The sequence below is a fragment of the Cherax quadricarinatus genome, chromosome 8 (genome assembly GCF_038502225.1).
Source record: "Cherax quadricarinatus isolate ZL_2023a chromosome 8, ASM3850222v1, whole genome shotgun sequence".
NCBI classification, from domain to species: Eukaryota; Metazoa; Arthropoda; class Malacostraca; order Decapoda; family Parastacidae; genus Cherax; species Cherax quadricarinatus.
The window spans coordinates 62,018,677-62,031,500 of NC_091299.1; the positions used below are offsets into that span (position 1 = coordinate 62,018,677).

General features: G+C 38.8%; 1 protein-coding gene across 5 annotated transcripts in view; it reads right to left on the minus strand.

Annotated features, from left to right (window-relative positions):
* Positions 1-12,824, minus strand: part of LOC128685297 (rap guanine nucleotide exchange factor 2) — an 832,363-nt gene that overhangs the window by 17,825 nt on the left and 801,714 nt on the right. For all 5 annotated transcript variants that reach the window (XM_070083069.1, XM_070083072.1, XM_070083070.1 and 2 more), the window contains 2 exons: positions 7,430-7,715; positions 6,976-7,242 (listed from right to left, as the gene is read on the minus strand). In XM_070083069.1, the coding sequence (XP_069939170.1) occupies positions 6,976-7,242; positions 7,430-7,715 (553 nt within the window). The remainder of the gene's footprint in view (positions 1-6,975; positions 7,243-7,429; positions 7,716-12,824) is intronic.

The following is a 12,824-nucleotide window of genomic DNA, read 5'->3' on the forward strand; positions in this document are numbered from 1 at the left end:
CCCTACGTAAAGAGAAACAATTCTGGAACATGTAATATGTTTTCAGCAGGCTGACTGGCCGGCTGTCCCTATCTCTGTTTGTCTGTCTGTATCTATGTCTCTGTCTATCTCTGTCTCTGTCTCACCAATACCTTTGTTATACCTTTACCTTTGAAGAGTTTCGAGAGTGTCTCCACTCTCTGAGCCCAGCCATGGGCCAGGCTCGTCTGGTGCTTGCCTGGTCAACCAGGCCAACAACCTGGTCAACAATTATACACAGTGTAAATTATCTAAGATATCCCAAAAAAGCCAGACAAAGTGCTATACGTACTGTGCTTGAAGATATAATGCATAGTAAGCACGACTTGCAAGTAATATGTATTTTCACTTGTTCATGACCGTGTCGTGTGTAATACCTGTTGGTTCACAAGTGGCACTCTCTGAGACAGAGAGAGACAAGCAGATAGAAAGACGGATAAGCAGAGACAGAGATAAGCAGAGAGCTAGACAGACACAGAGCTAGACAGGCAGAGAGCTAGACAGACAGACAGACATGTTTATGGGTAACAGTGAAAACAAATAAAGCCAAGGCACTAGTGCTGCACTGTCAGCAGTGGAGTGACACTCGTCTTACACCATGCTTCAACATTATTATTATCATTATTATTATTGTTATTATTATTATTATATACTCCTGTATATCCATAACATTGCTGGGACCTATAAATATTATGTATATATTTCTAGACAATAGTGTGTGACTAAGGTAGGTGAAAATGTTCACCTGTCAGTGTGTTTGTCAGTATCTAATATTAGTGTCAGAACAAAGATTAGCTATGAAATCACAAGAACTATTACAAATTGTAATTTCTTTCTTTCAACAAACCGGTCGCATCCCACCCAGGCAGGGTAGCCCAAAAAGAAAAACAAGTTTCTCTTTTTAAATTTAGTAATGTATACAGGATAAGGGGTTACTAGCCCCTTGCTCCCGGCATTTTAGTCACCTCTTACGACACGCATGGCTTAGAGGAAGAATTCTGTTCCACTTCAACATGAAGAACAAGAATACACCTACCATCCGTCTTACGACCTGCTCGACATACGTCCACTCGACTTACGACCGTGCATCTGGCAGCTGGGCTGGGCCGGCTGATGCACACCACTGTACAATATTTGACAATACTCGCGGCGGCAATGCGTCATGCAGGCAGCATTGTAATTATCAGAACATAAAAATTATACAAATTAAAAAAAATGAAAAAAGAAGAAAGGTATAACGGCAACACTTCTGCAAGAGGCAGCGCTTCACATTGCCGTCAGGTAAGCAACAAGCGCCGACTTTGCAGCCTTATATCTCCATAAGTACTGACCCCTAAATTTTTCTTTTTACATTACTTTATGTAAAAAATGCCCTCTATTTACAAAAAAAAAAAAAGATTTTTTTTTTTTTTTCAAAATATTTGGAGCGCTGGGCTAGACAATGTAGATCTACGTTTGGACAGTTAAGGAGTTAATAAATATATGGAAGAGGGTAAAGTATCTAGGGATTGGCAGAGAGCATGCATAGTTCCTTTGTATAAAGACAAAGGGGACAAATTTTTTTTTTTTTTTATTAACACACTGGTCGATTCCCACCAAGGCAGGGTGGCCCGAAAAAGAAAAACTTTCACCATCATTCACTCCATCACTACACTACAGTTTTTAAACTGCAACATTAACACCCCTCCTTCAAAATTTATAGGGAAATAAGTCTGTTCAGTATAGGTAGTAGGTTGGTAGACAACAACCACCCAGGGAGGTACTACCGTCCTGTCAAATGAGTGTAAAACGAAAGCCTGTAATTGTTTTACATGATGGTAGGATTGCTGGTGTCCCTTTTTTATGTCACATAAACATGCAAGATTTCAGGTATGTCTTGCTACTTCTACTTACACTTAGGTCACGCTACACATACATGTACAAGCATATATATACACACCCCTCTGGATTTTCTTCTATTTTCTTTCCAGTTCTTATTCTTGTTTATTTCCTCTTATCTCCATGGGAAAGTGGAACAGAATTCTTCCATCGTAAGCCATGCGTGTTGTAAGAGGCAACTAAAATGCCGGAAGCAAGGGGCTAGTAACTCCTTCTCCTGCATAAATTACTAAATTTAAAAAGAGAAAATTTTGTTTTTCTTTTTGGGCCACCCTACATCGGTGGGATACAGCCGGTGCATTGAAAGAGAGAAAGAAAGAAATCTGTTGACTATACCTGGTAAGGTGTATGGTAGTGTTATTATTGAAAGAATTAAGAGTAAGATGGAGAGTAGGATAGCAGATGAACAAGGAGTCTTCAGGAAGGATAGAGGGTGTGTAGACCAAGTGTTTACAGTGAAACATATAGGAGAACAGTATTTAGGAAGGGGTAAAGAGGTTTCTGTGGAATTTATGGATTTTGGAAAGGCATATGGCAGGGTGGATAGGGGGCAATATGGAGGATCTTGCAAATATATAGAATAGGAGGTAGGTTTCTGAAAGCAGTGAAGAGTTTTTATGAGGATAGTGAGGCTCAGGCTAGAGTATGGAGGAGAAAGGGAGATTATTTTCAGTAAAAGTAGGCCTTAGACAAGGATGTGTAATGTCACCATGGATGTTCAATATATTTATAAATGGGGTTGTAAGAGAAGTAAATGCTCGGGTGCTGGCAAGAGGTCAGTGGATGAGTTTGGTTGGGTATGTAAAAGAAGAAAGTTAAAAGTGAATATAGGAAAGAGTAAGGTGATGAGGATAACAAAAAAATTAGGTGACAAAAGATTGGATATCAGATTGGAGGGAAAGAGTATGGAGGAGGTGAATGCATTCAGATATTTAGAAGCGGACATGTCAGCAGATGGGTCTATGAAAGATGAGGTGAATCATAGAATTGATGAGGGGAAAAAGGTGAGTGGTGCACTTAGTGCACATGCTTTCGTTTTACACTCACTTGGCAGGACGGTAGTACCTCCCTGGGTGTACTACCATCCTGCCAAGTGAGTGTAAAACGAAAGCCTGTAATTGTTTTACATGATCGTAGGATTGCTGGTGTCTTTTGTCTGTCTCATAAATATGCAAGATTACAGGTACGTCTTGCTACTTCTACTTACACTTAGGTCACACTACACATACATGTACAAGCATATATATACGCACCCATCTGGGTTTTCTTCTATTTTCTTTCTAGTTCTTGTTCTTGTTTATTTCCTCTTATCTCCATGGGGAAGTGGAACAGAATTCTTCCTCCATAAGCCATGCGTGTTGTAAGAGGCAACTAAAATGCCGGGAGCAAGGGGCTAGTAACCCCTTCTCCTGTATAAATTACTAAATTTAAAAAGAAAAACTTTCGTTTTTCTTTTTGGGCCACCCTGCCTTGGTAGGACACGGCCAGTTTGTTGAAAAAAAAATACGTACATATATACATACATATACACAAAACTATAATACCACTAGTCAATGAAACAAAAAAGCCCAAATAGAAATAATAAAATATAGAAGAATAAGGTAATTAGTGAAATTCTGTCCTGTGTACTGAGGTCCTCCTCAGCAAACTCAAAAATATATGCCAGATTAAGCTTGTAAACAAAGGCAGGTCACATGGTCATGTAATCCACCTTTGTAGCCTAGAACAAAATGGCACAATATAGTGACTGGAACAATACATAAATAACCTGCACATGAAAAATGAAACTTATGACAACGTTTTGGTCTGGCTTGGACCATTAATAAGCTGAACTGAAACGTCATCACAAGTTTGAGTCTCTTATGTGCGGGTTATTTGTGTTTTGTCGTCTAGATCACGTAACCTGCTTTTCAGGTTTGCCAGTGTAAATACTGTCATATTTTCTACTTATAAATTTGTTTTACTATAAAAATAAGTTGCATTTATAAAATGCAGAAATTCATTTACCCATCAATGTTAAAATAGCACTGTGGAGTGGTCATGCAGCCACTGATGATCTCCGCACAGACCCCATGCAGTGACACGGAGATACAAATGTGTGGATAAGAGAAAGGACAGGGTGGGTGGCAGTGGGGGAAAATAAAGCTCAAATTGTGTGCATACATTTACAGGTAAATAAAAAAAAAATTATTTACTAAAATTAAAAATACTAATATGATGGCAATCTTCCTTTACAAATATTTCAGAAACTGTCAACATCAAGAAATGCTTAAAAACATGAGCCATCTATATTTTAGACATATTCAACTTCACTGTCATTATCATAATGGTCACAGTATGTTTTAGGTGTTAGATGAATAAGATCACAAGGATCTCTCACAGTCTCTTCAAGTGACAACACTGACAGCGGCACTCCATCAACATGTGTTAACATCCTAGTGACACTCTCTGGCTGCTGCTCCCAGTAATTCGGTGGAAATATTTGAGTACAGTCTCTAGCTCCAATTTTTTCATCAAGGCTCCTGCTTTTTATTGCCAATGAAAGCTTATTTGCCTTCAATTGACATGATGATGGAGCATTTTCTGTCAAGGGACACGATGATGGAACATTTGCCTTCAAAGGACACGATGATGGAGCATTTATCTTCGAGGAACACAAAGATGGAGCAATCTTTACTTGCTGACTTTCGAGAGCATGAGAAGATACTGATAATAAGCTGTTTATATTGGAACTTGCATTGTGTAATGAGGGGGAACTTTTTGCCTCTTCTATGGGAGATAACATTGGTGCACTGTTTCTTCTAGGCTGGTTTAGCATATCAAGAGACAAACTCGTAGGCCTAGGAAAAACTACATTTGTTGGCTTCAGAAAATAATCACATCTTGAGTGACTCTGTCTCCTTACTCCATGATGAAGACTGCTAATTTTGGATACTGGATATGGACTAGATGGAGGTGCTATGCACCTTTCTTCATCTAACTCCTGTATTACTGCACTAAGTTTCTCTGCAATTCGCTTGTGAACTTCAGGCTGACCTTTGTGTTTCATCAGACGGTTAAGTGACTCGGAGAAGGTGTTTCTGTCTGGCAATACTTCGTCTTGACAGCTGGAGTTTATAATACCATCTTGAGATGTAACATCTGAATTACTACTAAAAACTGAAGAACCTGAAGAATAATTTAAAGTGTGAGAATTATGCAGGACTTTATCTTCCCGACCAAAGGATTCTAACTGAGATTTTATGAACTTTTCAAACCAAGGCGGCTTTTTGGTAAAAGTTTCAAAGGCAACTGAGCTATTTTCAGAATTAATGAGGTCCCCTGAATTACCTTTTTCAATATTTTTGGGTCTTTTTAAAGGAGTGCTATTATTTACCAATAATGGCATATCTTTTATACTATTAGTTAAGACCCTCTGGTGTAAATATTCCCTATTTCCTTCACCAGTAACTGAGGCTGAGAAAATCATGGGTTGATTAACCTGATATACTCTCTGGATTTCACCTTTTTTTGATGTTTCTGCATTTTTAGTGGCAACTGGAAAATACATTTCCTTATCTTCTGCATATTTCTGTAGGCTTGAGTATTTTGTTTCAGAAATTCCTGTTTGCAAATCCTGACAATGCAACTTTTTCTCCAAACAGCAATGAGATGGTAACGAAATATCATCAGTGGTAAAATTGTGACTCTTCCTCAATTTCATTTTCTTTTTGAAAATTGTACCAAGAGAACTAGAATCCGGTGCAAAAATGGACTGAAAAGGTTTTTTCATCTTGGGACATTTCATCGTTGCAGGAGACACTTCCTTGTTACCACAACACTGAGACTCTGCAAAAGAACTCTTGGTTAACCCTGGTCTCTCAGCTGCTTTGTCCAACTGATCATCACTCTGACTTTTGGCAAACAATGACCTAGTTAGTGCAGGGGTTAACAGAAGTTCCACCACACTGCTCTCTTTATCACTGCATCTTTGGACATTATTCTTGCTACCATCCTTGCTTAATATATCTTCACTTTTACTTCTAAATATTTTATGAAAGATCCCAGTACTGGCTACTTGTTTGTTTCCTTTCATTAACGCTTGTACCTCTTTATTCTTGTAAGTGTCAGACAAATCTTTGCGATTACAGTTCGAAGTCTTCTGACTTAAAACTGTTTTGTCTTTATTAATAGTATAAGTTGTATTTTTTTTAATGACAAACGAGGTCATTTTTAAACCAGCTGCCGAATTATCTTCAGCACCGCTGAATGCTGCAGCTTTCTGGCAGGTAGCTGGACGACTTGTGGAATTGGTAAATAAAATTCCAGTATGGCTGATATCTCCACGGCACTTAGAAGTGTCTCTCTGAGTAGATGAGATATTGATCTGACTGGTCAAGACTCTGTTTTTTCGATTACTGAGATTCAAGTGATCTTCTTGAGTGAATGATTCTACACATTCATTGTTGAAGCGTTCTTCATAATGGGGAGAAACCTTTCTAGTATTTTGTGCCTCAGTGTTATTCATTATGCCAACAACAGGCAAAACTTCTGTTTTGAAAGTAGAAATTTGAAATTCACAATCATTATCAATAGGAACATTTGAATTTAAGCCTGAGACTGAAGGATCTACTTGGCTGTGATCTGTCCCAGATGTTGGAAGACTACGTGAACATGTATCATACTTGCTTAATATATTCAACCTTCTCTTTGTTTTTGTGGGACAAACCGAGAGTGAACGAGCAGCTTTCTTATGTTCCCAATCACCAAAATTGGTACTATATGTGCTATCAAAACTGCTGCTGAACTGCTTTGATTGGAGCATAATTTTCTTCTGCTTTTGAAGTTGCTTTACACTGTGACTCTTAATAGATACAAGAGGAGTCGAATTAATGGAAGTCCATAGGGGTTTTCTTCCCATGACATTATTACTAGAAGTGGAAAGTTTCTTGACAGAAGCTATGAAGGCAGAGCAAGCAGCAGCATGCACAAAAGAGAGGGAGCAAGCCACAGAGGGTGGAGATGTAGTTAGTGTTTTTACAGGTAAAATGTCATACAGTGTTGAATCAACAGGATTAAGTGCAGGGTCTAGCGGCATACCTGAGGTGTGGGATTTATGGAGTTTGGATAAGGAGGTGACAGAGGAAGGCTCTGCACTGAGGTCCACAGGTACTGCATGAGTGTCTGAATGAGAACACTCGTGAGATGAGCGAGAATTATTGTTGGTGATGGCACCCCTGAGAGGAGGGCCCGGGGAAGGGGTGGGAGAGAGAGAGTGGTGGGTTGTGGAGCGTGGGCCGTGATGAGGCTTCGTCTTGGGCTCTGCCAGGGCCTTCATCTTGCTTATGGACTGGGGAGATGTAGCTCCTGCAATGTGAGGCGAGTGCTCAGAGAAAGTAAGCTAAATACTGTTCTTTGGCAGCAAGAAAGTGTTAAGCATTATTGAAGTGAACTCCAACAGTTATCAATGAAGCCAAAAAGCTAAGCAAGATGTCATTCAACACCTTGATATCAATAATGCATTAAATGGCAATAAATCAAACATAGAATTTACCAAATTTAGCCGTCTGTTTCTTTCCATCAGATGTCTGAGATGTTGATGATGTTGAAGATGTAGTGGATGGTGTAGGTGAGTTTGGACGCTTCCTAGGTGGTGGATTAGTGGGCGGAGCACTGTTGGACCCACTGCTGCTGTTACTGTTGTGACTCACTGATCCAGCAGCTGCTTTGTGACCCTCCGAGCCAGCTTCACACTCATACGACATGGTGCGAAGTTGATCTTCATCCACAATTATGTTCATGCGAGACAGATACGCCTTCACTCGTCGAACCATCTGAGCCTGAAATAATGTATATATCCTTATGTGTTGAAAAAAGGTCCTAATATATATTTTTCTATAGGTTTATAAGGTAGTTTCCACAACATTCTACATGCTAGTTATCTAAAAACTACAATTTATTCACACAAGCATCCTTCTCGGTCACACAGGCACACACTAGCTCAATCACTGAAACAAATTATTTTACACACTATTCATTTATTTATTTATTTGAACATGATACAGAGAAGTACAAAGGAATACAGTTATTAAAGTGCAACATGCCAAAGCCCCTTGTATGCAGAGCATTACGGGCAGGCTTAAAATTAACTTAAGATTAACTAAGCAATGATATATTCAGTGGTAAAAACATTATTGTAAACAGATAACAATTTAGCACAAATGAGTATTACAAAGACAGGTCATATGGTCATTTACTGTGTTGCTGTGCATTCAGTAGAATGGAGTATTCTGTTAGGTAATGTAATTAAAAAATAACAGTTTGATTGGGTTACAGGTTAGACATTTATGAGATACAATAATTAGAAACATTTATGAGATACACTTTATGAGATACTATTACAGTATTCGATGTCATCGGTATTCGATAAATCCGGTTTTCGATGCATTTTAACGCAAAAAATTTTCCTCGGTATTCGATTGAAAACCCAGTATTCGATACGATTCGTACGAGACCTGTCCACGTGTAGCCTGAACTGCCCCGTGTGTGCTAGTGTTTACAAGCCAGCCAGTGTGTGCACATCTAAGGATACATTCGGTACATTCCATATTATCCATATTATCACTGTGTTTAGTGCTTGTTTCTGCAAAATAAGTCACCATGGGCCCCAAGAAAGCTTCTAGTGCCAACCCTTCGAGAAAAAAGTCGCTAATGACTTATGAAATGAAGAAAGAGATAATTGCAAAGTACGAAAGTGGAGTGCGTGTGTTGGAGCTGGTCAGGTTGTATAATAAACCCAATCAACCATCTCTACTACAGTGACCAGGAAAACGGCAATCAAGAAAGCTGTTCTTGCAAAAGGTGCAACTGTGATTACGAAACAGCGACCGCAAGTGTTAGAAAATGTTGAGAGATTGTTATTGGTGTGGATAAATGAAAAACAGATAGCAGGAGATAGCATCTCTCAAGCGATCATTTGTGAAAAGGCTAGGCAGTTGCATGACGATTTGGTAAAGAAATTGCCTGCAACTATTGGTGATGTGAGTGAATTTAAGGCCAGCAAAGGTTGGTTTGAAAGATTTAAGAATCGTAGTGGCATACATAGTGTGATTAGGCATGGTGAGGCTGCCAGTTATGTTGTGCGACAGAAGTCCAGTGACTCTCAAGCTGGTCCTAGTGGCATTAAAAGAAGAAGGGAAGTAACCCCGGAAAAGGACTTGCTACCTCAAGTCCTAATGGAAGGGGATTCCCCTTCTAAACACTAACACCTCTCCCCTCCTCCCATCCCATCAATCATCACCAGATCTTCATTAAAGGTAAGTGTCAATTATTTTATTGTTATTGTAATTATTCTATTGCATTAAACTTAATATTTCATGTAGTAAAATTTTTTTTTTTCATACTTTTGGGTGTCTTGCACAGATTAATTTGATTTCCATTATTTCTTATGAGGACAATTGATTCGGTTTTCGATATTATCGGTATTCGATGAGCTCTCAGGAACAGATTAATATCGAATACCGGGGGTCCACTGTATTCAGTATTTATTAAATTGTGGGTGAGTAAGTGATTTATGAGAAGAGACTTGAATTTATAAACAGACAGTGTTTCTTTTATATTCACAGGTAATGAATTCCAGATTTTAGGGCCTTTTATGTGCATTGAGTTTTTGCAAAGCATGAGATGGACACGAGGAACATCAAAGAGTGATCTGTGCCTTGTGTTATGGTCATGTGTTCTGTTGAGGTTGGTAAGGAGATGTTTGAGGGGAGGGTTTATATCAGAGTTAAGTGTTCTATGTACGTAGTAGGTGCAGTAATAAGTATGGATGTTTTGTATGGTGAGTAGGTTTAGAGTTTTGAATATTGGTGGAGTGTGCTGCATGTAGTAGGAATTTGTTATCATTCTGACTTCAGCCTTTTGTTGGGTAATTAGTGGTCTGAGATGGTTTATTGTTGTAGAGCCCCATGCACAAATTCCATAGGTGAGATAGGGGTAAATAAGTGACTGATATAGGGCCAGGAGGGCTGACTGTGGAACATAGTACCGTATCTTCGATAGTATGATTACGGTCTTGGAAATTTTTTTGGAAATTTATTGTATATGTGTTTGAAATTTGAGTCTATTATCAAGGGGGATTCCTAAGAATTCTCCCTCTGTGAGTTTTGTGATAGGTGATCCATTTATCATTATGTTAAGAGGGACATCTGTAGTTCTGTTACCAAACTGAATGAAGTAGGTTTTGTCAATGTTTAGTGTAAGTTTGTTAGTCCTCATCCAGGTAGATATTTTCTGTAATTCAGTATTTACAGTATTGGCTAGCGTGACTGGGCTCGGGTGAGAGAAGACGTATGTAGTGTCATCTGCAAATAGTGTGGGTTTGAGTAGTTGCAATGCATTTGGTAGGCCATTTATGTATATGAGAAAGAGAAGAGGGCCAAGGACACTTCCCTGTGGGACACCAACTGTAATTGGCTGTGCGGAAGAGTTTACTCCATTTGTGTACACATATTGGCTTCTGTTGCTGAGGTATGACTTTAGGTAGTTGAAGGAGTGCCCTCTTATTCCATAGTGCGACAATTTTATGTGGAGCAAGTAATGGTCAACTGTATCAAAAGCTTTACGCAAGTCAATGAAGATCCCCAGTGGGACTTCTTTTTTCTCTATTGCAGTGTATATTTGTTCTAGCATGTTTATAATAGCATCATTTGTATTTTTATTAGACCTGAACCCAAACTGACAGGGGTTGAGTATGTTGTGGGAGATGAGGTAGGAATAGATTCGCTTATGAGTTAATTTTTCGAAGATTTTAGAGAGAGGGAGTAAGATATTGGCCTATAGTTATTCAAGTCTGTTTGGTCTCCTCCTTTATGGATCAGGGTGACCCTTGCTATTTTGAGAACTGTAGGGAAGGTAGAGGATTCAATGGATTTGTTAGTGTTGCAATGATTGGTGATAGCACTTGTGATGCTTTTTTGTATATAAAGGGTGGCAAGGTATTTAAATCTCCTGTCTTGATTTTGGGCGTGTTGATAATAAGAGAGACTTCAGTTGGGTTAGTAGGAGCTAGGAACAGTGTGTTCGGGTAGTTGCCAGTGAGGTAGTCATTTGGTGGGGTACCTGAGCTTGGGATTTTATTGGTAAGGTTTTTTTCCTATAGTGGAGAAGAAATCATTGAGTCTGTTTGCTGTTTCAGTTGGTGGGAGTTGGGGTTCATCTGGTTTTGTTAATTCAATTTCGCTATTTCGTGATATCTTTTTTGTTCCTAGAATTTCTGATAGGGTTTTCCAGGTCTTTTTTATATCACCTCGTAAGTTGGATAATCTGTTCTCATACAATTTTTTAGCCCTTCTTATCAGGCTGGTTAGGATTGACGAGTAACGTTTTGTTTGGTCTCTGGTTATGTGACCCATTCTGTACTTTTTTCGTATAGGTGCTTTGTATTTATGGATTTGAGGATGCTGGGTGTTAGCCAGGGACTGTTCAGTCTCTTAGCTGTCATCTGTTTAGTTTTTTTGAGGTATTGGGTCTTTTTTAGAAAATTATTAATACATTCGTCAATATCTGTATAGATTTCTAGCTCAGTGTGCCAGTCAGTGTTTGTCACTGCTGCTGTGAAGTTATTAATGGTTGCCTCATTGTGAAGTCTGAAAGTGACTTTAGTAGTGTCTTGGGGCAATTTGCCTAAATTAGTTATGAGGAAGGTACGGTAGTGGTCTGTGGTATTATCTATGATTATGCCTGATTTTAAAGGGGATATGGTGTTGGTGCAGATGTGGTCTAGTAGGGAAACACTAGTCTCTGTAACTCTTGTAGGTTTTGTTACTGTTGGTAGCAACATGCAGTTACTCAAAGTGTTTGTGAATTCAGTAATGTGTGGGTCCTGGTCTTGCAGGAGATTTATATTGAAGTCACCTGAGAGTAGTAAGTGATCTTTGTTCATGCGTGCATCAGTTATCATACTTCCTAGGTTGTCACTAAAACAGCTAATGTTTGACTGTGGTACTCTGTAGATGTTTATCACTGTGAGAGGGTTTTGTAGGTATTTGGATTTGAATTTAGCTATTATATATTCCCCATGTTCATCCCTTGTGCAAGTATTAGTGATACATTCTAGTTGGTCTGAGTAGTATATAGCTGTGCCACCCCCTTGTTGATCTGGCCTACAGTTGTGTATGGCTGTGTAACCAGGAATGGCATAGACATCTGTAGTATCAGGCTTTAGCCAGGTTTCAGTGAGAGTAATGATGGATATACTGGCATGCAGGGAATTTAGTAATGCTATGAGGTCATCGTAATGTTTGCTTAAAGATCTGATATTGTAGTTAAAGACAGTTATGTTGTTGTTGGCTCTGAGAAGTGCCTTTGATTGTTCTGCTGTGTAGTAATTACAGTTACTGTTTGATTCATTTAACCCTTTGAGGGTCGACAGGCCCTCTCCGAGACTTGTTCTCAGGGTTGGCCAAATTTAAAAAAAAAAATTATTTTTTCTTATGAAAAGATAGAGAATCTTTTCCCGATCATAATGACACTAAAAGTATGAAATTTGATGGAAAACTTACGAAATTATGCTCTCGCGAAGTTAGCAGTCTCGACGATGTTTACGCATCGGCGATTTTGCCCACTTTGAGCCCTATTTTCGGCCAATTCCAGTGTACTAGTCGACAAAAATCATAACTATTTCTCTAGAACTCCATTTTTTCTATTGAATGAGTACAAGAAACCACCCATTTACTGATTTCAACTATCCAATACAGTGGTCAGAATTTAGCAATTTTGCCAATTTCACACAAATTTCAAAAGATGTCAATTTCCAAATAGGGTCCAAAATAAACAAGAAAGACATTCCTGGCACTAAAATAACATTTCCTCTGTTCGTTAGTCACATCCCCATGCCCCTCTTATATTTCTTTGGCTTTCCACCTTCAATTTTTATTCTTACAAATAAT